This window comes from Saimiri boliviensis, chromosome 2, assembly GCF_048565385.1.
Source record: "Saimiri boliviensis isolate mSaiBol1 chromosome 2, mSaiBol1.pri, whole genome shotgun sequence".
NCBI lineage: Eukaryota > Metazoa > Chordata > Mammalia > Primates > Cebidae > Saimiri > Saimiri boliviensis.
The window spans coordinates 206,133,134-206,160,774 of NC_133450.1; the positions used below are offsets into that span (position 1 = coordinate 206,133,134).

The following is a 27,641-nucleotide window of genomic DNA, read 5'->3' on the forward strand; positions in this document are numbered from 1 at the left end:
TACAGTTTGTGGAAATAACTTTATTGGTAACAGGACCCTACTAACTCATCAGAGCCCTACTATTTTCTCACATGTACTTTCCTTCTCCTGGCAGCCTGTCCCCCTTCCCTGGGACCCCCTCCCAACTCATTCCCGTGGACTTTCTGACTTGCCTCTCTCCCCTCTGGGAAAAAGGGTCAGCTGCAGCACTAATAATCCAGCACATGCTAGGACCGTCCCTGAGACAGCTGTCTACTGCCCCTAGGCACTTGGGCAGGGGATCTACTTGGAGCTGGAAAGTTAAAAACTGGTCTTGAAGATACAAACAATGTCATGGTCTATGACTTTGTGACATCATGCAAACTTCACAAAAGGCTACAAAGGAAAGTGTTTGGGCTTTGAGTCAGGCAGACTCAGATTCATACCGAGTAGCTGGGACTATAGGCATGCGCCACCACACTCTATGGTGTTACACTTAATATGTGTGTAACTTTGGGCAAAGTACTGCATGTCTCTAGAGTCGGCTTCCTCATCTGTGAAATGGAAATAATACAGGAATACTGGGAATAACAAATGAGAATAAATGTATTCAGCCCTCTGTAGATGCTCAGCGACATACCTTCCTCTCCCACTACCCCTTTGCCTTTCCAGAGTTGAAAGATCCATAACAAGGAATCAAAGGAGCGTGAAACAATGAGTAAAGTGTTAGAGGAGAAGATCGAAGAATGGACGAAGGAATAGTCCATGTTTCACAAGGAAAAGGGAACGTTCAGTTTGGACAGGGAGGACAATAAATAACTATGGCTACCATTTGTCAGTGCCTACCACCTTTCCTGGCATTTAAAGTAGCTATGTCCATCTTCGGAACAGCACCGTGGCAAGGTATGATCATGAGCCCCATGTTATAAAGTGAAGAGAAAAAAGATTTTATAACTTGCCCAAGATCATCCAGCTAAATGGAGAAGTGGAGATTCTCAGTCCGATATGACTCTTTGTACTAGCTTAAGAACAGACTCTCAGTTGGATGCGGTGGCTCATGCCTGTAATCTCAACACTTAAGGGGGCTCCAAGACAGATGGATCACCTGAGCCCAAGAGTTTGAGATCGGCCCGAACATGGCAAAAACCCACCTCTACAAAAACACACACACACACAAATTAGCCAGGTATGGTGGCGCATGCCTGCAGTCCCAGCTACTTGGGAGGCTAAGAAGGAAGGATTGATTAAGCCCTGGTGACCAAGGCTGCAGTTAGCCATGATCACACCAAGAGAGGGAACAAGGAAGGGGGCTGTCAGCCACTGGTATCAGAGACATGCAGAGGCCAGAGAAGACAAATGCAAAATCTTTCTTTGGCTGGGACTTGTCAGAAAGGGGATCTCCAGACCTCATGTGCCTTATGTGTGGGAATCTCTGAAGGCAGGAAGGACTTCATTTTCCCTGGAGGAAAATGGGCCTGTGAGCACGAGGCTGAGGACTGACTCCTGGGGGCCACACAGGCAGGCCTGAGCACCTTGTCCCTCCTCACTGAAGGGGGCTTAATATCTGGGGCAGAGTTAACTCCATCCCTTTCCTTTTTCCTGTATGTTTCCTCCCTGCCACCCCCCACCCCCGCCCCAAGACAAGGTTTCACTCTATCACACAGGCTGGAGTGCGGTGGCACGACCTCAGTAGCTGGGACTACAGGCACATACCACTACACCGGCTAATTTTTGTATTTTTTAGTAGAAATGGTGTTTCACCATGTTAGCCAGGCTGGTTTCAAAAAACTCCTGACCTCAAGTGATCTGCCCACCTCGTTTTTCCTATATGTTCTAATGTTATTTCAGAGATCCCCTTTGCCTCACTCTGGCCATTCCAAATATATATATATATTATATGTTTCATTTATATAAATCCAAATAAAAATATTAAAATTGCAAGTGAGATATTTTTGGCCTTGATCTTTGAATCTCAATGTTTTCTCATCTGTAGAACAGGTGTGCTAACTCCTATAACTCTGGCCAATGCCCATGTGGTTCTTGGCTGCTTCAAGCCATCTCAGGTCTGATTTTCACACACGCTCAGTAGCTTTGGGCTAGAAGCGTACCGTCCCCCTCTCCCCCCTCAACTCCGCTGCCACTTTGAATAGAAGTCAAAGCTTTCACTTTCTTGCTCTTACTTTGATTCTTCACATTGCTGAGGAGCAGTGACTGGAGCTTAATCTCATTGTCTATAATCTGTCTCCTCTATGGAGCTAAACTGTTCTTTCCCATCTCCTTTATTTTTTAGGTAACCAAAACAGTCTGTCTCCTCGCTGCCTTTTTTCTTTCATAAAGACTCAGAAAGGATCAGTTCCGGAGGCTCGAGCCCTTTTCTGACTTTCACAGAGGCCTGCCACTCTTTACACTTACAGGTCATCATTCTGAGCAATAAACTTTTTCTGAAGAGTAGTCCTGAAAGTTCACTACAAAGTTGCATTTGTACTTAACTTAGAGAACTTTAGTCCATATTTCTGGACTCTATACCTGATTTTGAATTACCGGACTTAAATTATTTGACTTACAACACTGATATATCTTCTAAATGAACCTAAGCCAAGAATACCAGCCCTATATCACGCTCCCCGCAAGATAACAGGGAAAGACACAAAGCCACGCTGAGGAGGGGCCATGGTTTGATATTGTCCAGGGAGTGTCTCTTGGCCTCAGAAAGCTGCCACTTCCTGCAGTTCCAGCCCTTGGCTGTGGTCCACTCCAAGTAAGTGAATTCCTCTGTTAAAACTTGCACATAGTAAGGAGATGGCATCACCAACAGCCAGAGAAGTCAAGGGTCCGGATCCATCCAGAGACAAGGTGAAAAGGCAGGCTGGGGGGAAAAGCGGAACCGGCAGATTAGGCCAAGAGTGATCGCTTCTCGGCCTTTTGGCTAAGATCAAGTGTAGGCCAAGAGTGTAGCATCATGAAATGTGATGTCTTCATGAGAAGTGCGAGGAAATGAAGCATTTTCTGTACATATCTAACCTGTATGAGAGAGGCCCCACTTCTTCTGAGGAAAGCATACCAGGGAGGTCAGAACTTGGGCCAACCCCATGACTTCAATGGTAGAAAATGGCACATGGACCAAACAGGATGCATATCATCACCAAAAAGTATGTTCAGACAATCGGGGTCTCATGGCTAAGGACATGTTACAAAGATGCCCTCAGTTCCCTGCCAGAGAACCAAGCAGGGCCCAGGCAGGGAAAGAAATACAAGGATACTGATCTTTAGCTGCTGGCTTCCTGGGGTCTTGATGTCTTGGAGATGAAGGGTAATGGGGGAGCCTGAGAGGCAGTCTTTGGGGGTTTCAGCTGACCCAGTCTCCCTCCATCTGCATCTTGGAGGCCACTCCTCTAAGAACTACAGGCACATGCCTCGTGGGCAGAGAAGCTGAGCCACTTGGCCAGGTCAACACTTTCAGACCTCATTCTGCTTCGTCAGGTTTATGATCATTAAGTCTAAAACATCTGCTTTTTCTCCTCATGCAACTGTTACACCTGGGTGCCTGGAGAAGCCACTCCAGGTAAGGGTACAGCAGGCTGTCCTGACTATGGAAGTTCGACTTGTGGCCACAGCTGTTTGCAGATTGGCCACAAGACATGGTCCCGCCTCTTTTCTCTGAGGGAACTACCCTGTCTCCCCTGAGAGGAGCTGAGTTCTAGAAGACTGCTGTAGGAGAGATTTGGTTTAAAGTTCTTTAAGTCAAGCTATTTCTGTCTGTGGCAGAACCCAGTGTCCAGGACAGAATAGATGGAGGCAGTGGGGTGCTGGTAAACCAGATTCCAGGAAGAAAAATCACCACCACTACTGATTCACAGCACTTGTCAATTTTAATGGTATAAATACCTCCACCATGATAAAATTTCAGGCTACCAAAGGTTTAAAAGTCAGCTCATAAAAATCCTGAATATTTAACAATCGGCCAGCAAGAGCTGGCTCCAGCAGATCCAGGACTCTGGGGAGTTCAGTTGCATAAGACATCTTTTTCTCTGATGTTTTGAAATGTTATGAGCTTACCAAGTTCTTTTTTTTTTTTTTTTTTTAGATGGAGTTTCGCTCGTTACCCAGGCTGGAGTGCAATGGCGTGATCTCGGCTCACCGCAACCTCCACCTCCTGGGTTCAGGCAATTCTCCTGCCTCAGCCTCCTGAGTAGCTGGGATTACAGGCACGCGCCACCATGCCCAGCTAATTTTTTGTATTTTTTTGTGGAGACGGGGTTTCACCATGTTGACCAGAATGGTCTCGATCTCTTGACCTTGTGATCCACCTGCCTTGGCCTCCCAAAGTGCTGGGATTACAGGCGTGAGCCACTGCGCCCGGCCCCCGAGTTCTTAAACTTCAGCTACAGAATCAAAACAGGGCAGAGACTTTCTGAAACTGTCCTTACCCCCACCAAGAGCTGAGGCTTTCATTTTAGTCCTTAAAAGAAGACTTCAAAAGTGGCAATTCTTGTTCTCTTTTCCAGATATTCTGAGTGTCACAAATTAAAATGTCATGAGGAACTTCAGTTAGAAAGAATGTAAGAGCCAAATCTACTTGAGTTCTCAGGAATGAGTCTATACGACATGGTACCAGGGGATACATGGGGATAGCATCTTGACATCACCTCTTAACAATGGGCCTGGACAGTGGCAAAAGATGGGTGGCTTTGTAATGCTGAGCAACGGGAAGAAGGAGTTTTAAAGAAGGCTTCAGGACTTCATGTATCTTTTGAGGATAACTGACAGCAGGCTTCTTACCTCCAGTATCTTGGTTCCATATCTTCACCTTGCAATCATGCGATGAGGTAGCAATTAAAGGCATCAAGGCCGATGCTCTTGGTAGAAAGACACAGGATGAAACAGTCTGGAAATGCCCCCTATACTCACATATTCTGTTTCGAGTCTGTCGCAGGTCCCACAACTGCAAAGTAATGACATGGCCCAGCTCATACTTACTTGTCTAGCTTCATCCATGAATATCCATCTACCCCCACTCCCACAATGCACCTCTTCCCTCCACTTACCTGCTCATGTAGCTACCCCTTATCTTCATCCATCCACAGACCCAACAACCCATCCATCCAGTGATTATTTTAAGCCTCAACTATGTCTCAAACGACCCTGGTTAAGAATGTGTCAGAAGAATTTTTGCCTCTTTAATGGTTCGAAAATTCAAAGCTCCCAGTCCTACAGCATGATGGAACAGTATGGGGTTGTTTGCTTTCATGGAAATTCAACAGCTGCCTTATTTCAACCTCTTGACATCTGTGTTTCCTGTGGGGACCCCGTGGTTAAAGGTACCCCATAGGTATAAGTACATCTAGGTGGAGACATTCTGATTTAATGCCTAGATGCTGACCCTTGGTGTGTGAAGACTAGTGTCTACAAGAGGGAAGTGCCAGCCAGTGCTGCCAGTCCCACTCTCATTGACACAGATCAGACCACAGCTGGAGAATAATGTTCAGGGAGGAGAGCAAATTGAATTCTGTCCAAAAAGATAATGAAGTTACTGGACAGCATGTTATCCAGGGAATAGCTGTAGGAGCTGGAAATGTTTCACTTATGAAAGAGATGCTACATTCAAAGGCTGCGACACCCCAATCTACCATTTACTAGGGATGCGGTCTTGTGTGAGAGATGTCAACTTGCCATGCCTCTATTTCCTTGTCTGTAAAATGGGAATTATAGTAGTACCTAACTCATGGGGTTGTTTTTAAGGATTAAATGAGATAATACATGTAATGTGCTCGGCCTGGTGCCCAACACACAAGAAATGTTCGATAAAATGGGAGCCATAGGCCATGAGAGGTGGCTCACACCTGTAATCCCAGCACTTAGGGAGGCTGAGGTGGGCAGATCATGAGGTCAAGAGATCGAAACCATTCTGGCCAACATGGTGAAACCTTGTCTCTACTAAAAATACAAAAATTAGCCAGGTGTGGTGGTGTGTACCTGTAATATCAGCTACTTAGGAGGCTGAGGCAGGAGAATCACTTGAACCCGGAGATGGGGGTTGTAGTAAGCCAAGATCGCACCACTGCCCTCCAGCCTGGCAACAGAGCGAGACTTCGACTCAAAAAAAAAAAAGGAGCTATAATTGTTCTATTTGAATACTAGATAAGCCTTTTAATGGATATTCTACAATTATGAATCTAAGGTACATTGGAGGAGCCTAGGCAATCTACCCCAAAATTAACTGCAAGGAAGGCATATGAGTGAGGGATGGCCCTGGACCAACACTGGAGCTCCAAATTTCCTAAAAACCTTGAGCTTCCTTTACTGTGGCCATGTGTATAATGGGAATAAATTTGGTTCTTCAAACAGTCCCTCCCCTCTGCAAGCTCTGCTGATGTCTCTGGAGTAGAGACATCAGCAGGCTCGTTCTGTGTTTAGCTCTTCTCTATCTTGACTCTCATCCCATTCCTTCTTTCCTACTACCAATTCAGAGGGCCCAGTTTGATGAATGTTTCTTTCTTCCTTTCTTTCTTTTTTTTTTTTTTTAAAAGAGATGGGATCTCTCTTGTTGCCCAGTCTGGCCTCAAACTCTTTGGCTCAATGGATCCTCCCACCTCAGCCTCTGAATAGCTTGGACTAAAGGCGCATGCCACCATGCCCAGCTAACTTTTTATTTTATTTTTATAGAGACAGGTTCTTGCTCTGCTTCCCAAGCTGGTCTCAAACTCCTAGGCTCAAGTAATCCTCCGCCTTGGCCTCCTGTATGATTTTTTTTTTTTCTTTTTGAGATGGAGTTTCGCTCTGTCACCCAGGCTGGAGTGTAATGGCACGATCTCAGCCCACTGCAGCCTCCGACTCACTGGTTCAAGCAATTTTCCTATCTTAGCCTCCCAAGTAGCTAGCATTACAGGCACGTGCCACAATGCCTGGCTAATTTTGTATTTTTAGTAGAGACTGGGTTTCATCATATTGGTCAGGCTGGTCTTAATCTCCTGACCTCATGATCCACCCACCTTGATCTCCCAAAGTGCTGGGATTACAGGTGTGAGCCACCGTGCCTGGCCAGAATGTTTCTTAAATGAAGCACATGGAATGTAAAGGATCACTCAGAGTATGCCTTTGAAAGAGGCCTGAGCCATTAGTAGAGCCTGCCTGTATAGCGCAGCGACACAGTAAGCGACCTATTCATCAGCAACCAGATACCTGGACCCCACACAGTCTCCTACCGTGGCTTCACAGCCTTCTCCTCCAAAGCCATTGCTGCAGGAGATACACTTGTGTCCATCCAAGCTGACTTCACAGTAGGTTTGAATGTGCTGCTTTGCAGGAAACATATGAGCTACCTGCAGCCCCCGACTGTCCCATAATCTGAAAGAGATTAAGGCAGGAAATTAGCTTGTAGTAAATGTGGCTGAAATACATCTGTACTGTCCCACTACCATAAAAGTCTTGGCTCTTTGCTGCGTAAGCCAGTCAGATTGGAATGGCATGATTTGCCTAAAAACAGCAGCATGAACCAGATCAGTCTCTGAGATTCTAAAGCTGGCAGGAAGTAACCAAATTGAATGACATCTGAGTTCTATTTTGAGATCAGTTAATAGAAATTGAGACCAAGCATCTTAATTGTACAAGTCAGTTTGTTAATTTGGTCCTTTGAGACACTGCTTTCCATGGACAAAAGGATATTTCTGTGTCTGTGACTTAAATTTTTAAAAAGACATTTATTATGATATGGAAGATCAGTCATCATTCAGAATCAGTTACAAAAGATTTACATACGGGTCATGGCCAACCTTGGCTATGGGGTCCACTGGGGAGGGTTTTGTTTCGCTTCTTATTTCATTTTTCCCTCTTTATCCCATTCCTACCATTCTCTAAGGAGAATCTCTTCTGATAACCAAAGTTTCTCGTTGTGCTCTCTGGTCTAAGAACTGTTGACTTTACTGACTCCCCTGATGCTGATTTCAATCCGGCTTCCCCAGGGAGGGCTTCAGCTGAGGGCTGGGTGACTGAGAACACCAGGAGCCATGCAGAAGAAGCAAGGAGAGCCAGGCAGCCCGACAGGGTGTAACAAGCAAGTGACTGATTCTGGGGTTAATCTGAACACGTTCACACAGCAGGAGCTGGCCGAATCAGATGCTTTGAAACCATCCAGAACAGAGGCTTTTACCTGGCCTGATCTCGTGGCATCTAATCTCTACCTTAATGATCCATGGGGCCAGAGCAGAGAGGCCTGAGCACCAGTGAAGTTCAGAGAAAAAGAAGGCTCTGGGAAGGGCAGTCATGTGGAGAAGCAGCGTGGGAACGGAGCCATGTATACATGGGAGCCACAAACCTCACCAGAAACACTTTCACTGCTGCTCAGTAAGCCCACCTGAGGGTTTTATCTTCAGAGGTCTGTAGTATGTATGGTTCTCTGGGGACCCAGCACAGGTGAGTGACCTAGAAAAAGCAAAATGTTCAGAGCTTCTCCACACCAAGTCATTCCTCTGCTGTAATTCCTGTCAAATGTGCTAACTAGCATCACTGTGCCTCTTCTCAAGGATTCTGAACTAGCAAATTCATTTACAGGGATCTTACATTTTGCAGATACCTATCAGTCATGCTCTACCTGCATCTCTTAGGTTATCAGCAGCAAGGTAGCAGCTGGGCCAGTTGTATGCACCAAAATACATACGGACACCCTTAGAGTGCCTGAAACCCCAGCTGTGTGGCAGCTAACCAGCCCCTGTTGTAAGGTGGGCTCACTGAAACTCTAGCCCCAACACCTCATGGGGATCAGGAAGAGCATTCATGTTTCCCTTTACCCTGCAGGCCCCTTCTGGACAGGCATAAAAGTTTCCAAAATAACAGGATTCTCTTTTCTTCCAGTAACCTCCACTAATATAGAGGGTATGGGGCAAGCAGATCTGACCATTGGCAGTGGTCTTCAAAATTAGAAAGAATGTCTGGGACTGAAATTTGATGACCACTAAAGAACATTTACTATGGGTCAGGTACATTGACAGGTATTTCACATCTATTATCTCAATTCAGCCTCTGAAGAACCTTAGGAGGTAATAGAACACTCCCCATTTTATAAAGGAAGACACAGACACTTTAAGAGATTAAGTAACTTCCTTGAGATAACATAGCTCATAAGTAATAGATCCATGATTTCAACCTGGGTATGACTGACTCCAAAGGTTCTGCAGTTTATACCAGTCTGCTACTAGAAAACAATGGGTCCTTCAAAAGCAATGCAAATTCTACATAAAGCAAAAGGTAATGCTTACTTCATGATGCTATACATATGAACATACAATAAGCATAAGCTGTGAGCTCCTAGAAGACAGGAACTATGTCCTTGGTCACTAAACCTGTTCCTAGCACACTGTCTGGCCCACAGAAGAAATGGAATAACAAAAGAAATAATGACACCTTCTTAAATTCCAATATAAGTGAGCAAAATCATTGTCTGGAGCAGAAGACTCAAGGGGCCATCTAATCTAATAACCCCGAGAGGCCGGGGTCTCGAATCAGGTTAGGGGACAGCAATCGGGACCCATGCTCTAATTCCTGCCCGTGGGCCTCCTGATCTCTTCCCCCCACCTCCACCGGGGCCTTTCCTTTACCCCATGCTCCTTCCTGCTGCCCTGTTCTGTACCAAGTTTGAGTTCATACCACGTTCCTGGAGACAGATGCTCTTTCCACAGTCTGTCCTGTCACCACATCCCACAGAAGCAGGGTGTTGTCCCGGGAGCCAGTGCACAGCTGTGATGAGTCTTTGGAAACAATGGTGAGAAGACAGCCTGTGAGTAGGGACCTGAACAGGGCTTTTCAGAAAGTACAAAGGTGTTGGGAAGAGCTCCACTTTGTTTTACCTGGACTCACAGCCAATCCAGTGACCACCATGGAATGACCACAGAGTTGCTGCCTTGGTTGCGAGGCACCGTGCAAGTCCCACATCATGACCATCCTGTCACGAGAGGCGCTGAAGAACTGGCTGGATTTGGGAATACAGGACACCTACTCAGGGAAAAAACAACAAAACTGAAATAGCTCTAGTGTGCTAATTGGACTGGACTTTAAATTGGGGGAAAGATGGGTCTGCATAACTCCCTCCCCACACACACTTCATTTATTTGAGACAGGGTCTCGCTCTGTCACCCAGGCTGGAGTACAGTGGCACGATCTTGGCTCACTGCAGCCTCTGCCTCCCAGGTTCAAGCAATTCTCCTGCCTCAGCCTCCCAGGTAGCTAGGATTACAGGCATGCACCACCACGCCTGGCTAATTTTTATATTTTCAGTAGAGATGGAGTTTCACCATGTTGGCCAGGCTGGTCTTGAACTCCTGACCTCAGGTGATCCACCCACCTTGGCTTCCCAAAGTCCTGGGATTGCAGGCATGAGCCACTGCGCCCAGCGCCCCCCCCCACACTTCTTAAAAGGGTAATACATAAGCTTGAAATCTATGAATGTAAAGCATGGGCCAGTCTGAATTTCCACCTTTTTCAATGTTGTGCTACCTTTTACTTTATGTAGCAGTATTCCTCCTGTCCTTTGGGGTAAGGTTAAAAATCTTGCCTCCTCTGAAACCCCATCTCTACAAAAAATACAAAATTTTGCTGAGTGTGGTGGCATGCACCTGTAGTCCCAGCTACTCAGGAGACTGAGGCAGAATAATTGCTTGAATACAGGAGGCAGAGGTGGTAGTGAGCTGAGATCACACCCCTACACTACAGCCTGGGTGACAGAGTGAGACTTGGTCTCAAAAAAAAAAAAAAAAAAAAAATCTTGCCTCCTCAGATCATGTCACCTTAGTGGGGATGTCCTCCTCTTGGGCTTCGTATAGAACTTCCTCCTGTGGGATTCCTTTTGCACTTGATCATCACCACACCCTAAAAACGGGTACTGTACTGTTATGACAGGTGATGCTGTTGTGCTTATGATGAATTTGAAGTGAACCTGTTCCATTTCATGCTTTTTACCTTGAATACAACTTTGCTTGATATTGTTATCATCCCAACGCCTGCTCTATTTGTTTACATTTGCCTGATACATCTTTGCTCACCTGTTTTTCCTGTTCTGATCTCTTCCCTTGTGTTTCTTTTTTTAAATTGTGGTAAAATATACATAAAACTTGCCATTTTAACCATTTTTAAGTGTATAGCTCAGTGGCAACAAGTACATTCATTGTTGTGCAACCATCACCACCATCACCTCTAGAACTTTTTCATCATTCCACACTGAAACTCTATACCCTTTAAACGATTACTCCCCATTTCCCTCTCCCCGCAGCCACTGCACCCACCATTATTCTGCTTTCTGTTTCTATGGACTTGACTATTCTAGGTACCTCATATAAGTGGAATCATATGATATTTGTCCTTTTGTGTCTGCCTCTTACTTAGCATAATGTTTTCATTTTCAAGGTTCATCCATCTTGTAACACGTATCAGAATTTCATTCCTTTTTTTTTTTTTTTTTTTTTTTTTTTGAGACAGGTTCTTGCTCTGTCACTCAGACTGGAGTGCAGTGACCTGGTCTCAGTTCACTGAATCTTCCAGTTCACGGGCTCCAGCAATCCACTTGCCTCGGCCTCCTGAATAGCTGGGATTATAAGCATGCGCCACCATGCCTGGCTAATTTTTGTATTTTCTGTAGAGACAGGGTTTTGCCATGTTGCTCAGGCTGGCCTCGAACTGCTGGGCTCAAGTGATTTGCCTGCCTCGGCCTCCCACAATGCTGGGATTACAAGCATGAGCCACTGTGCCTGGCCTATTTCATTCCTTTTTAAGGCTGAAAATAGCCCATTGTATGTATATTACCACATTTTGTTTATCCATGAATCTGTCAAAGGACATTTGGGTTGTTTCCAGCTTTTGGCTATTGTAACCAATGCTGCTATTAATATGGGTGTACAAATATCTGTTCTATCTTTACTTACTGTTTTACTTTCAATCTTTAAGCTGCTTTGCATTAGATATGTGTCATTTACTTATTTATTTATTTACTGAGACACAGTCTCACTCTGTGGCCCAGGCTGGAGTGCAATGGCATGATCTCTGCTCACTGCAACCTCTGCCTCCCAGGTTCAAGCAGTTATCCTGCCTCAGCCTCCCTAGTAGCTGGGATTACAGGCACGTGCCACTCTGCTTGGCTAATTCTTTTTTTTTTATTTTTAGTAGAGCTGGGGTTTCGCCATGTTGGCCAGGCTGGTCTTGAACTCCTGACCTCAAGTGATCTGCCCACCTTGGCCTCCCAAAGTGCTGGGATTACAGGTGTGAGCCACCATGCCCCATCTAGGTATGTCTCTTTTAAACAATGTACAGGTGGCTTTAGTTTTTAACTCAGTAAGAGTACTTTTCAATAAGTAAATTTAGGCCAGGTGTGGTGGCTCATGCCTGTAATCTCAGCACTTTGGGAGGCCGAGGTGGGCGGATCACCTGAGATCAGGAGTTTGAGACCAGCCTGGCCAACACGGAGCAACCCCATCTCTTAAAAAAAAAAAAAAATTTATCCCGATTATATTTATTGCTATCATATATAAGTTTGTCTTGTTTCTTCCATCTTTTCTGTTAGTTTTTGAAAAACACTTTGTCATTTTCATTGTCTTCTCTTTCTATAAAACTGTATATATATATATATATATATATATATATATATATATTTTTTTTTTTTTTTTTTGAAAAAAAGATGGGGTTTCACCATCATGGCCAGGCTGGTCTTGAACTCCTGACCTCAGGTGATCCACCCACCTCGGCCTCCCAAAGTGCTAGAATTACAGGCGTGAGCCACTGCACCCAGCCAAACTGTATATTTTTGATTTATTTTTCTCTCTCTTTATATTTTTAATGTAAAGAATACATAATTTAAATTCTTCTCATTGCACCTCTATATATGTATTAATAACCTTAAAATTATATTCTCAATTTATTAACTTCAGAAAGAAAACAGAAAAAAAATTTTTTTCTTTAATTAGCACAATTATATTACTTCTGGCTCATTCCCACATTTGTAGGTACTCTCTTGGATTTTTATCCAGTCTATTATCATATTATTATTTTGCATTTTATGCATATAATTTTTTTAAATAATTAAAACAATTACATTTCATTTCATAACCCTAGTTTTGGCAATTCTTTAGACATAATTCCGTGTTTAATTGGATTGAAGCCTCATACAGTGAATTCCGTTTGCAACTTCTTTAATATTCTTTGGCTTTATTATTCATCATTCATTCACATTCTTTAATAATATACCTTCAATTACATTATTGAGGAATGCTTTACATATGGCAAGATTTTACAAATTTAAGAATGCCTTTCTAGGCTGGGCACTGTGGCTTATGTCTGTAATCCCAGCACTTTGGGAGGTCAAGAGATCAAGAACATCCTGGCCAACATCGTGAAACCCTGTCTCTACTAAAAATACAAAAATTAGCTGGGTATGGTGGTGCACGCCTGTAGTCCCAGCTACTTGGGAGGCTGAGGCAGGAAATTGCTTGAACTCGGGAGACAGAGGCTGCAGTGAGCCAAGATCGCATCCATCACTGCACTCCAGCCTGGTGACAAAGCAAGACTTCATCTCAAAAACAAACAAAAAGACAAAGAATGTTCTTCCATTGACTTTACATATGAACAGCATTCTCCCCACATAAAGATCTTTCTTTCCTTCCCTCCTTCCTTCCTTCCCTCCTTCTGTCCTTCCTTCCCTCCTTCCTTCCTTCCTTCCTTCCTCTCTTCTTTCTCTTTTTCTTTATGTCTGTCTTTATTGTCTTTCTCCTTCCTTCCTTCCTTTCTTTTCTTTCTCTCTTTCTCTTCTTTCTCTCTCTCTCCCCCCTCTCTCTTTCTTTCTGACTGGGCCTCGCTATGTCACTCAGCAATCCTCCTGCCTCAGCCTCCCAAAGTGCTGGGATTATAGGAATGAGCTACCCTGCATGGCCAATTTTTACTTTTTAATAATATTTTTCCTCAAATCTTTTCTCTCCCAGATAATTCTTCTACTGTCTTACTTTTTTTTGAGACAAGATCTTGCTCTGTCACCAAGGCTGGAGTACAGTGAAATGATCACACCTCACTGTGGCCTCAACTTCCTGGGCTCAAGTGATCTTCCCATATCAGCTTCCTGAGTAGCTGGGACTATAGGCGTGCACCACGACATCCAACTAATTTTTAAATTTTTTGAGGAGATAGGGTCTTGTTATATTGCCCAGGCTGGTCTCAAACTCTTGGGCTCAAGCAATCCTCCCACCTTGCCTTGCCAAAGTGCTAGCATTACCGGCATGAGTCACTGCACCTGGCTTGCCTTATTTTTTCAATTTCTTGTTTCACAGAGTACATGTTCTCTTAATTTATAAAGAATAAAAAGTATTAATCAAATTTTGTCTCTCCTTCTTGAGTAGTTCTTCCTTCAAGTGTATATTCATCTGACATTAGCTTGTTATATGTATATCTTTTTTTTTTTTTTTGAGATGAAGTCTCACTCTGTAGCCCAGGTTGGAGTGCACTGGCAAGATCTCGGCGCATTGCGAACTCCACCTCCCAGGTCCTGGTTCAAGCAGTTTTCCTACCTCAGCGTCCCAAGTACCTGGGATTACAGGCACAAGCCACCATGCCCAGCTAATTTTTGTATTTTTTAGTAGAGATGGGGTTTTACCATGTTGGCCAATCTGGTCTTAAACTCCTGACCTCATGATCTGCCCACCTCGGCCTCCCAAAGTGCTAGGATTACAGGCATGAGCCAATCTAGGCATATAGGCCTCACTTTAGATCCTTTCTGCTTGTTAATCTTTTCATCTTTGAATGAGGGCAAGTCCAATCTTTGGTAGTATGTCCAATAAGGCTTCATACAGGCTCAAGTATTACACGCACACACATACACATGCGCACACGCACACACACTTACACAGTCAATTCTGTCTCATTTTCTTTCCTTTTAGTCCAAGGTCTACTATAACTTGATTTGTCATCCTGAATATCGATGGTTGACTATGTCTTGTCTGTTCAGTACTCAGTCCTTCAGCTCTTTTGTGTGTGGTATTTGTTTGTTTGTTTGTTTTGAGACACAATTTCCACTCTGTCACCCAGGCTGGAGCTCAGTGGAGTGATTATAGTCACTGAAACCTCAAACTCCTAGATGCAAGCAATCCTCCCACCTCAGCCTCTCAAATAGCTGAGACTACAGATGTGCGCCACCACGCCTGGCTAATTTTTTTTTATTTTTTTGTCAAGATGGGGTCTTGCTATGTCCCAGGCTGGTTTTAAACTCCCGGCCTAGGGTGGATTGCTTGAGGACAGGGGTTGGAGACCAGCCTGGCCAACACAGCAAAACCCCATCTCTACTAAAAATACAAAAATTAGCTGGGTATCATGGCACACACCTGTAATCTCAGCTACTTGGGAGGCCAAGGCTGGAGAATAGCTTGAACCCATGAGATAGAGGTTGCAGTGAGTCAAGATCACACGATAGAGAGAGTGATACTCCATCTCAAAAAACAAAACAAAAAATTCCCAACCCCAGATGATCCTCCTGCCTCAGCCTCCCAAAGCACTGGGATTACAGGCGTGAACCACCATGCCTGGCCAGTCCTTCAGCATTTTAGGATGACCAGAAGCAGCAGAAGCAAGATGGCAGCAAACTCAACTTTGTTACACTGTCTCGTTTTACTGGTAAGCAATCTATGTCTTTAGTCCTCATCTTTCTAAACAAAGGCTGTTGGGAGGACCATTCAGGACCAGCCCTTTTAGTGAAATCTGCACTCTGCTAAATATCTGGGAATAAGTGTATTAGAGCATGGTGGTCTCTATCAGAATAGTTCAAAACACAATGTATCTGGCAAGCAAATATCCTATTCTATGCTATGGGATGGTGGCTGATGCCTAGTTTCATTATAAATGAAGTGTGCGTCTTAATTTTTGATTCATTTGTATGCAAATGACTTTTGCATATATTAGGTGGACTTCACAGAGAGGAATTATATAAATTGGCTTCTCTATCATTTTTGCTGGAAACTTACTCTAGTCTGCAATGCTATTTAACAAATTAATTTTTATTTTGCTTTTATTGAATTTTTATTAAATGTCCCCAACTAGATTAGAAGGTTGCCGAGCACAGGGATTTTGTCATTTTCCTAGCTATAGCTATGGTAAGTACAGGTGAAGCCTTCAGTACTGTCCCTACTGAGTCAGGATAGGTCAGGGAGAATTGTTATCAGCTGTGTCCTATTTACTGCTGTGCTATTACAGGCTTAATAACAAAAGAAAAATTGTGTTCGAGAGGCCTGCAACAATAACTAAGTGAATGGTTTGCTCTGTTTCTCCTGGAGTAGGATTTTGCAGCATCAAATGAAGCCTTTGCATTTTTCCGTAAGACCGAAAATTCAATCACCCTTAATATCTAAAACTATTAGTTATCCTTTATTCAGTTCCAAGTTGCCTTCATAATAATCATTTGACAATTACCTTGGTGATCTCATGTTCATGTCCTTTGAACCTTTTCACCACATTTCCAGTTTTCCAATTATAGGCCACAACTGTCTGAAGAGAGTCAAGATTTTAGTTTCATTACTCAATTCTTGTTAAACTGAAACTAGCCTCCACCTCATTACCCAGCTTACTTTCCCTCCTCTCACTTACTCCCTCTCTGTTCAGGAACATGCTTGAAGCACTAGGCCTTTACTGTTGTGTCCGCCCCTCCTCACATGCCCCTCCTTTGAGTTTCTTTTCTTTCCTCCTGGTTGTTCTCTGTCTCTCCCTCAGACACTGGACCACTGCTGTAACCTTACTGGGGTTTGGGCAACATTCCCCAAGAACTGATTCCACTGGAGGTTCTGGTTGTAGATGCTGACGGAGAATTCCACATAGGGTTAGATTTGTCTCCTCTATTGTACTATATTTTTTTGTTGTGTGTGTGTGTGTGTTTTTTTGTTTGTTTGTTTGTTTGTTTGTTTGTTTTAATTTTACCATTTTAGGCTGGGCGCGGTGCCTTATGCCTGTAATCCCAGCACTTTGGGAAGGCAAGGTGGGCGGATCAACTGAGCTTGGGAGTTCGAGACCAGCCTGAGCCTCCACCCCCCAGGTTCAAGCAATTCTTGTGTCTTAGCCTCCCAAGTAGCTGAAATTATAGGCATGCGCCACCATGCCCGGCTAATTTTTATATTTTTAGTAGAGATGGGGTTTCGCCACATTGGCCAGGCTGGTCTTTAACTCCTGTTCTCAAGTGATCCACCTGCCTTGGCCTCCCAAAGTGCTGAGATTACAGGTGTGAGACACCGCCCTGGCCAATTATTAGTATTATTAACTACAAAAAGAATTAGCAGTCGTGCTACCAGTATCCCAGCTGTGAGTGCTATGATAGATCCAAATACGAAAGAGAAATGTGAGAATGGGAGGCAGGAGGACAAAACCATAGGGGAATCATGATGCATACCAGTGTAGAGAGCATAAAAGAAGAGATTAGAAAGTTCCTTTTGCTGACAATTAACTCCTCTGTCTCCACGTAGGTGTAAGAAGGCATTAGTGGGAAGTATAATCTTTTCCATTTATAGAAAGCATGTGGGTGGCCAGGCATAGCGTTAAGGATCTCACCTCCATTCTTTGATTTAATCTGTACAACCACCTATGAGGTAGCATTATTATTCCCACTTGACAGATAAGACTGAAGCTCAAAAAATGTAAAGGCTTGTCCAAACTAATGGGAAGCGGCCAAGCAGGGATTTAAACCCAGTCTTTCTAACTCTAAAGCACATACTTTTACACTCATCAACCCTGCTGCAAGAAATGCAAATCTTATACTTCCTTTCAAAATATCTTCATTTCCCTGTAATAAAGTTCGTTTCCCAGGAAACATGGCAAACCCCACCTTATCTTTCCCTCCAGAGACACAAAGGTCTGAGTTCAAAGCAGCAACGACAAAGACGGTATCCATGTGAGCTGGGCTATACTCTTGAAAAGCTTTAGTTTGAATTCTCTCTTCTATAATTTCATCAGGCCTGCTAAAAAGAGTATGGAAAATGAGAGACCCAGTGGCATGGGAGTGGATGGGGGTGGGGTGAGGTGGGGTGGGGAGCAGAATGTGGGCTAAGAAGGCAATTCAGGCCAGACTAAGGAGAAATATTTAAAAAGGAGAAGAGAAGGGAGACTCACTGACATTGTCAGCAATGGTATTATTTACTCTGAAAATGTGCAGAATGACTGAAGTGTTGGAATCTGATAAAGGGGAATCCTGAAGCCAAGAAGCCAGGAGTCTTTCTTTGCTCACACTAGTGATTAATCTTAAAGATTTAGGGCCCTTCTGTGTATGGGTGCAGACACTAGCTAATACTGTTTCTTTCTTTTGAGACGGAGTCTCTGTTTCCCAGGCTGGAGTGCAGGAGCGCACGTGGCTCACTGCAGCCTCGACTTCCTGGGCAAGCAGTTCTCCCACCTCAGTCCCCCAAGTAGCTGGGACTGTAGGCTTAAGCCATTACGCCCAGCTAACTTTTGTATTGTTTGTGGAGATGGGGTTTTGCTGTGTTGCCAAGGCTGGTCTCCAACTACTGAGCTCAAGCAATCTGTCTACATCGGGCTCCCAAAGTGCTGGGATTACAGGCGTGAGACAGCACACCTGGCTCTGGCTGTTTCTTATCCAAAAGAAAACACACTAAACTATTCAGGGAAGGTCATCAACATTTGCCCTTCTCTTTCTTTAGCTCGGAGTTTTAATGAGGCATGATAAAACCTGGGATCCCAGGGGAGGCTTGCTGTACCTGTGTTTATAAGTGCTGTGTTTGAGTTTGCTTTGCAGTTTCCCCATCACGGAACAAAACCTACACGAAACCTTCTGTGGAGGAGCTGGTTTCAGCTGGCACCTGAGTAGCAGCATCCCTTTTGGCTGCTGGAAGTTGTGTTCCCTGTTTAATAAAAAGAAGAATACATACTGTTAATTTTGTTAGGCACAGTAATGGTAGTATGATGTTAAAAATAAATCCTTTTTTTAGACGAATTAATTGTATGCTTTTAATTTTCCTCCTCACCCTACTTCACCCTTATGGCATTAAGGTTGCAGATACACAAAAACAAAACTGATTTTAAAAAAGACTAAGAAGTCCTTTAATAAGTAAAACACAGAACTGCCATATGGTCCAGCACTTCTACTCCTGGGTTTACAGCCAAAAGTACTGAAACAGATGTTCAAACAAAAAGTTGTGCACGAATGTTCACAGCAGCACTGTTCACAGTGGCCAAAAAGTGAAAACAACTCAAATATTCACAGATGAGTGAATAAACATCATGTGGTCAATCCACACAATAGAATATTACTCGTCCATTAAAAGGAATGAAGTACTTGTACATACTACAACATGGGTGAATCTTGAGAACATCATGCTAAGCAAAAGAAGCTGGACACAAAAGGCTACATATTTTATATTCTATGTATATGAAATTTCCATTGGTGGCAAATCTATAGAGACAAAAAGCAGATTAGCAGTTGCCAAGAGCTGGGATAAGAGATTGGAGAGTGACTACTTAATAGGTACAGATAGAATGTAATACAGAATATCTTCATGGTCCAGATATAGTTTAGGTATGTGTCCCCTCTGAATCTCATGTTGAAATTAGGTCCCCACTGCTGGAGGCAGGGCTTAGTTGGAGGCGTTTCTGTCATGTGGGCAGATCCCTCATGAATGATTTGGTGACATCCCCCTGGTAATCAGTGAGTTCTCACTCTATTACTTCCCACAAGAACTAGTTGTTTTATTTTTTTGTTATTTTTTTTTTATTATTATTATTTTTTGAGACGGAGTTTCGCTCTTGTTACCCAGGTTGAAGTGCAATGGCGCGATCTCGGCTCACCGCAGCCTCCGCCTCTTAGATTCAGGCAATTCTCCTGCCTCAGCCTCCTGAGTAGCTGGGATTACAGGCACGCGCCACCATGCCCAGCTAATTTTTTGTATTTTTAGTAGAGACGGGGTTTCACCATGTTGACCATGACGGTCTTGATCTCTTGACCTCGTGATCCATCCGCCTTGGCCTCCCAAAGTGCTGGGATTACAGGCTTGAGCCACCGCGCCCGGCCAAGAACTCGTTGTTTTAAAAATGCCTGGCACCTCCCCCCTCACCTGGTTCCTTCCTCTCTTGCCATGGGATGCCTGCTCTCCTCTGCCTACTTCCATGGCGGAAGCTTCCTGAGGCCGCCCCAGAAACAGATGCCCACATCATGCTTTTTCTACAGCCTGCAGAACCGTGAGCCAAATAAACAGCTTTTCTTTGTAAATTATTCAGTCTCAGTTATTGATTTTATTTTATTTTTGAGACGGAGTTTTGTTCTTGTTGCTCAGGCTGGAGTGCAATGGCCTGATCTCGGCTCACTGCAACCTCCACCTCCCAGGTTCAAGCAGTTCTCCTGCCTCAGCCTTCTGAGTAGCTGGGATTACAGGCATGAGCCACCACACCCAGCTAATTTTTGTAGTTTTAGTAGAGACGGGGTTTCTTCATGTTGGTCAGGCTGCTCTTGAACTCCCAACCTCAGGTGATCCTCCCACATCAGCCTCCCAAAGCGTTGGGATTATAGGCGTGAGCCACTGGGCCCAGCTCTCAGTTATTTTTTTATAGCAGCACAAACAAAGAGGCAGAACTTCCTTTTGAGGTGATGAAAATATTCTAGAACTACACAGTGATGATAGTTGCACAACATTGTCTCTATATACTAAATGCTACTAATCATAAATTTTATGTTATGTGCACTCTGTCACAATCAAATAAATCTTAAGAGGATGTAATTAAAAATAAAAAATAATTTATACTACTGAAGCTTCTTGAAAAATAAAAGCCTTAGTTATTCCAAAGGTTATAACCTTCCTTGGTTGCTGGATAGTTTTTCTAAAAAAATAATTTCACTATGGCACCTCTCAGTGTGCCAGAATCATGAAATAGATGTTCTAAGAATGAGATGCTAGAAATAATGGCACTAAATGAGACAATATAGGTAATGACTTAGACTAGCAGTTCTCGAAGTGTGATCCATGGATCATGGGGGATTCCCCATCACATCTCAAAGTGTGATCCATGGATCATGGATCATGAGAGCCTTTCAGGGAGTCTGGGAGGACTTCCCTTTGCCATCTACATCTCTCAGTAAGACCCTTCTCTCATTCCTTCACTCCCTTTCTTTCCTTCTTTCACTTTCTTCTTCCTTCTCCTTCCTTCCTTCCCTCCCTTTCCTTTCTTTCTTTCTTTCTTTCTTCCTTTCTGTCTTTCTTTCTTTCCTTCTTTCTCCTCCTTCTTTCTTCTCCTTCCTTCCTTCCCTCCCTCCCTCTTTCTTTCTTTCTGTCTCCCTCTCTTTCTTTCTTTTTTCTTTCTTTCCTCTTTCCTTCTTTCTTTCTTTCTAGACAGGATCTCACTCTATCACTCAGGCTGGAGTGCAGTGGTGTGGTCTCACTATACCCTCAACCTCCCAGGCTTTGGTGATACTCCTACCCCAGCTTCCCAGGGAGCTGGGACTACAGGCTTGCACCATCATGCCCTGCTAATTTTTTTGTGTTTTTGGTAGAGATGGGGTTTTGCCATGGTGCCCATGCTGATCTCCAACTCCTGGGCTCAAGCAATCCACATACATGCCTTGGCCTCCCAAAGTGGAGGCCTTCTTTTCTTTTTATACCTCAACATAAACAATATACTGCAATAGACTGTGTTCAGAAGCAGATATCAGAGTCCAATTGTCTTCTGCTTAAGGCAAACACTAGAAATTTGCAAAAACATAAAGCAATATCACTTTTTCTAACTAAATATTTTGGTTTTGGAAAGTATATTTATTTTTAATAAAATGATGTTTTATGTTAATATGCAATAGGTTTAATTGTTATTTTGAAATTAACAAGCAAATGTCTTTAAAATTTCTGATTTTTTAAAATTAATTAATTCACTTAATTATTTTGTTTATTTTTTTTTTGAGTTGGAGTTTCACTCTTGTCACCCAGACTGGAGTGCAATGGCATGATCTTGACTCACTGCAACCTCCGCCTCCTAGGTTCAAGCAATTCTCCTGTCTCAGCCTCCTGAGTAATTGGGACTACAGGCATGTACCACTACATCCAGCTAATTCTCTGTGGGTTTTTTTTTTATTATTATTTTTAGTAGAGACGGGGTTTCACCATTTTTTGGCAAGGCTAGTCTCAAACTCCTGACCTCAGCTGATCCACCTGCCTCAGCCTCCCAAAGTGCTGGGATTATAGGCGTGAACAACAGCGCCCGGCCTCATTTATTTATTTTCAAATTTAACAAAGCCTGCATGTGGCATTCAATCTCAGTTTTAATGTCAAACGATGGTAGCAGAGCAGGATTCAAATCCAATCTACAACGTACAAAAGCAAAACCTCTTTGGGGGTCCTTAATTTTTAAGAGTGAAAAGAAGTTCTGAGGCCAAAATGTTTGAGAGCCAGTGACTTAGAATTTAAATAACGTTAATATTGGATTATATAATATATTAGAATAAAAAGAATAATGAAACATTTTCCAGATTTACTTGTATCATTCCCCTCAACGAATAAGGCTGGAACTGAAAAGAAAGAGAATGAATTATGCATTCAAAGATGTTCCTCCACTCATTCAGGAAACGCCTCCTAAGCACCTTATCTGTATAGCTCCTATACCAGTTGCTGGTGAAACAGAAAAAAGGAGAAACCTGAAGATGTGACCAGCATGAACATTTACTGGGACTGAAGGAACCTAACTAGGGAACAGTCTCAACCACTCCAGTGTCCTCTGCAACTGGCTGCGATATCAAAGAGCTGAGGGAAGTATGTGGGGCACTGGGAGTACCCAGTCCCCATTTCTTCTGGGGTTCTGCTTAAAAGTTCTAGGAGATGAGTTTCTTATGGGCATGACCAGCCTACTTCTAGGAAGAACTGTCTACAGGAAGAACTGCTTACAGGAGAGAACAGCAGCTAAAACGCACCAACTTCATATTCTCATTCATACCATTAGCATTGAAAACTAGAGCTTTCCAGAAGGATTTCAGCCTGCATTTTGAGAAGTTGCTAGAATTGACCTCTTGACAAGAATAGGTAACCAATGCAGAAAAGCATAATGCATTGGAAACAACATGAGTGGCATCACGAGGCCTAGGCTCTCCGCGAGCCCTGTCTCATCCCACCATGTGTCCTTGAGCAGCTCCATTCCCCACTCTGGCCTCAGCCTCCCGATCTAGAAAATTAGGACACTAGATGAAATGATTTTTAGTAGACTGTGTGTACAATGAGAGAAGGACTTTCATTATTCATCTTTGTACCCCGAGTGGCTTGCATAGCACTGGACAACAATACTTGTGAAGTGGTGAATCTGAGATCCCTCCTACTTCAAATATTCCAGAATTTTCTATAAGAGATCACAAGATGCACTGAGAGGCAAAATTCAGGATAGTTTTCAAAAAGCTTGGGATGTGATATTGTTTATAGATAGACAGAGGGTGCAGGGCTTCTTATCTGCCAGTCTAACCTATTTTTCAACATTGTCATCAAACTAATGACAGATGCCATCCATAGATCTAGGTCACTGGAAATTGCAGGTACTATAAATGGACTGGCTCTGCTCAAAACTGATTGGTATAGTCAGAGAGCCATACTTCTCAAGTAAAGCATATTCATGGAACATTCTAAGGAAAAGATAACTTTTAGAGTTACTTACCCCCAAACCAATACGATCTTCTTGGTGAACTGCCCTATTCAATAATTTGTAACATGTATCCTTTGGAAAATAGTTCAAGCAGCCACTTGTTAATCTCTGTAATTAGTGGAAAGCCACTCAAGTTAATCTCTTCTCTGTCTAAGCATGTTTGCCCTGAAAAGAGATTTGCAAGGTAAATAAAGACCTGGTTTATTAAAGAGATGGTTAGGTATAGTTTTCCCTCACAAAGAAATATTTTACAAAATTCCAAGATTACCTCTCTCACATTTCCACAAATCAGGAAAGTATACTATAATATTAATTATATATCTATTTTAAATATGCAAAATATATTTAAATACATCATTTAATATTTTTATTTTGCTCATAACACAGTACTTCTGTTCATCGAAATCTTTTTCTTTTTTTCTTTTTTCTTTTTTTTTTTTTTGAGACGGAGTTTCGCTCTTGTTACCCAGGCTGGAGTGCCATGGCACGATCTCGGCTCACCGCAGCCTCCGCCTCCTGGGTTCAGGCAATTCTCCTGCCTCAGCCTCCTGAGTAGCTGAGATTACAGGCACGCGCCACCATGTCCAGCTAATTTTTTGTATTTTTAGTAGAGACGGGGTTTCACCATGTTGACCAGGATGGTCTCGATCTCTTGACCTTGTGATCCACCCGCCTCAGCCTCCCAAAGTGCTGGGATTACAGGCTTGAGCCACCGCGCCTGGCCTCATCGAAAATCTTGAGTTGACTGCTTACTTCAAAGTTTACCACTTTTGTGAAAAAGGTAATTTCTCCTGTTTTAAATAATTATACTAGAATTCAAGATGGAAGAGCTTTTCAAAATCACCATATATAAACCATTTATTTATTTCAAGATCTGCAGAATAAGGGTAGAAATATTATTTGCTCAAAATTATAATTAAGACCATTTATTTAAAGACCTAACGAATAAGAATAGAAATATTATTTGCTCAAAATTATAACTAAGTAAAATCTCTTGACTTCTAGTCTAGAATTCCCATTATAAATGTCTACAAAGAATAAACAGTTTCTTCCATTTTAATAACTCAATTTTAAGAATTCAAATAAATTCTAAATATTGATTGACAGTACAGCTTATTCTGAGAATTAAAGGCAGCACAGAATAGTCAGAACAACATTGGATTCAATGCATTAGTGTCTGCACTAGACGGAGCTAGTTCTGAATTGTAGCTCTACTGTGGCCTCGGACAAGTTTTGGAACCTCTCTAAGTCTCACTTGCCTATGTGTAAAATAGCATAATAACTCTATCATTGACTTCAGTGAAGATAAAAATAGCACTTAAAATGTACCAGGAACTGCTCTATGTGTTTCCTATTTATTAACTCATTTAATCTATTCTACAATACTCTAGGATACATATTGTTACTACAGGTTGAGCATCTAATCTAAAAATCTAAAATCCAAAATCCTCCAAAATCTAAAACTTTTTGAACACTGACATAACATTCAAAGGAAATACTCATTGGAACATTTTAGATTTTTTTTTTTTAAAGACAGAATCTTGCTCAATTGCCCAGGCTGGAGTGCAGTGGTGCAACCTCGGCTCACTGTAACCTCCACTTCCTGGATTCAAGTCATTATCTTGCCTCAGCCTCCTGAGTAGCTGTGATTACAGGTGTGTGCCACCACACCCGGCTAAGTTTTGTATTTTTAGTAGAGACGAGGTTTGTTCATGTGTTCATGCTGGTCTTGAACTCCTGACCTCAAGTGATCTGCCCGCCTAGGCTTCCCAAAGTGCTGGGATCACAGGCAAGAGCCACCGTGCCTGGCCACATTGGAGCATTTTGGATTTCAGGTTTTCAATTAGGGATGCTCAACTCCTATGTATATAATGCAAATATTCTAAAATCTGAAATTTGAAACACTTCTGGTCCCCAGCATTTCAGATAAAGGATACTCATCCTGTATGACCATTTCGCAGATGAGAAAAGTGAGGCACAGAGCTATCAAATAGCTTGCCCAAGTTTATACTGCAAATAAGTGACAGAGCCAAAAGTTGAATCCAGGCAGTCCAACTCCAGAGGCCCTGTTCTTGACCAGCATATTATACTGCATCTCCATAAAAGCTAATGCATATAAAGTCTTCGGTTCAATCTGCCAAGCTGTTAAAAATAAATTATGGTTACTAACATGATTGCAAGATTAACAGTGATAATACTGGCAACAGTAATTTCACCATTAATACTGTTCATAATGCATGAATATTAAACACATATACCAAATATACACAGAGAACATATACAAATGGATATATGAATCTAAAGGATATTAAAGCTGAAGCCAGTTATGGCCTCTGATCAGAGTGATTAATCCCAATGAGGCTAAGAATTCATTATGGTATATTATATAGCAAGGTAATTAAAAAGTCTCAAAAACAAAGTATATAAATTTGGGTTATGTCTATGTTGTTGTAACTTATGAGTTGACTAAGAAATAAAAATACTACAAAGTTATCTTCCACTATTTTTATTATGAACATGTAATATACTTGAGAGGAGGTATAATGTCCGGTTCATTTTTCTATCTCTGCTTTGACCTTAGCCTGGGAGAATGAACGCAAGGCAAATGAATACCTGTTGAATGAACGAATGGAATAGTAAGATGAAGCATCGGCTTGGTAGTACGCTTTTTAAGGACCCAACAACAGAAGGGTCCTTTAAACCTGCCAACAACATATCCTTTAGAAAACAGTCACCCTGTTTCATCCCAGACTACAGACCCAGAAAGGCTGGAGAGGACATGGGAAAATCTATAGACTCTCTGATGGCTCTGAATGTCCCTGTTGGTTCTAGTTGGAACCAGGTCTCAGTCTGAATCCCAGCACTTATTTCTATTCCAATCTGCTTTCCAAAGGCCTTGGGGATATATCCAGTCATCACTCTAAACCACCCTAAACATAAAGCAGAGAATTATCTTTTAACTCTCCAGTGCAACATTCCTTGATCTACACCAGTACCTATCCAACTGTTCTATTCCATGAAGGAACTGGGGCTCAGAGGGCTGTGATGTGCTCAAGGTCAAGGTCACAGGGACAGAGCTGGGTGGATTGGACCCTATTTCCCTGGTCCCCTGTTTATGCAAATGCTGATACCCTATCTCCCTCCCTCTCCCCAAATCTCCCTCTGCACACTTCTGTCTTAACACCCTGGAAGACCAAGGCATCTTTAGCTGCCAAAACAATGCTCAAAGAAAGAAAAGTATGAGTAGAAACACCTGGAAGCTGGCCTGGTCCGACCCTCTAGTGGTACAGATAGGGGAAACTGAGGCCCAGAGAATAAGAGAGTCTTGCCCACAGTCACATAGGGAGTCAGTTCTAGGCCAGCACTCTTAAGGTTGCCTCAAATATTGGGGACGACTTGTGTGCAGTTTTCCTTTCTGTCGCTTCAGGTTGCAAATGCTCCTCTCCCCGCCCATTATGGGAACGACTAAAGCTTTTTTTTTTTTTTTTTTTTTTTTTTTGAGGTGGAGTCTCACTCTGTCGCCCAGGCTGGAATGTAGTGGCACGATCTCGGCTCACTGCAACCTCTGCATCTCGGCTTCTAGCGATTCTCCTGTCTCAGCCTCCCGAGTAGCTGGGACTACAGGCGCGTGCCATCACGCTCGACTAATTTTTTGGATTTTAGTAGAGACGGGGTTTTACCGTGTTGCCCAAGCTAGTCTCGAACTCCTGAGGTCAGGTAATCCAACCGCCTCGGCCTCCCAAAAAGCTAGGATTACAGGCATGAGCCACCGCGCCCAGCCTAAAGCTTATTTTTGATGTGTATGTGGAAAGCGGGGAGAGAAGTCCCCCAAGATATGAACCTAGCGCCACCCAGCCCAAAGTTGGCCTTCATAACCGCTCTTCGCTTCGGCCAAAGGGCGAGGGTTCCCCGCTCCCAGTATGCTGCCGCACCCCTTTCTCCCACCTCAGGCTCAGTACCCACCGATGGACTGGGGAGGGGGAGCTGGAGCTGGGGCCGGCGGGAACCGGGAGCTCGGGGGCATGAGCAGCCTCCGAACCCTACGACCTCCCGCGTCTCCGCCCCTAGCAACA

At 43.2% G+C, this 27,641-nt stretch overlaps 1 protein-coding gene across 3 annotated transcripts; it reads right to left on the reverse strand.

Annotated features, from left to right (window-relative positions):
- WDR31 (WD repeat domain 31) lies at positions 1–27,641 on the reverse strand. Of its 3 annotated transcripts, XM_074395195.1 has the most exons (12): positions 27,532–27,641; positions 25,520–25,710; positions 23,581–23,733; positions 18,666–18,809; positions 17,780–17,912; positions 16,381–16,455; positions 9,798–9,942; positions 9,598–9,698; positions 8,309–8,376; positions 7,161–7,302; positions 4,738–4,900; positions 1–2,824 (listed from the first exon to the last, which is right to left on the reverse strand). In XM_074395195.1, the coding sequence occupies exons 4-12, from the start codon at positions 18,779–18,781 to the stop codon at positions 2,664–2,666; spliced, it is 1,104 nt and encodes a 367-aa protein (XP_074251296.1). In that variant the 5' UTR covers positions 18,782–18,809; positions 23,581–23,733; positions 25,520–25,710; positions 27,532–27,641; the 3' UTR covers positions 1–2,663. The 3 variants fall into 3 exon arrangements, with proteins under 3 accessions (XP_074251296.1, XP_003925263.1, XP_074251297.1); XM_003925214.3 differs by lacking the exon at positions 25,520–25,710; XM_074395196.1 differs by having other exon boundaries at positions 17,780–17,909; positions 23,581–25,710.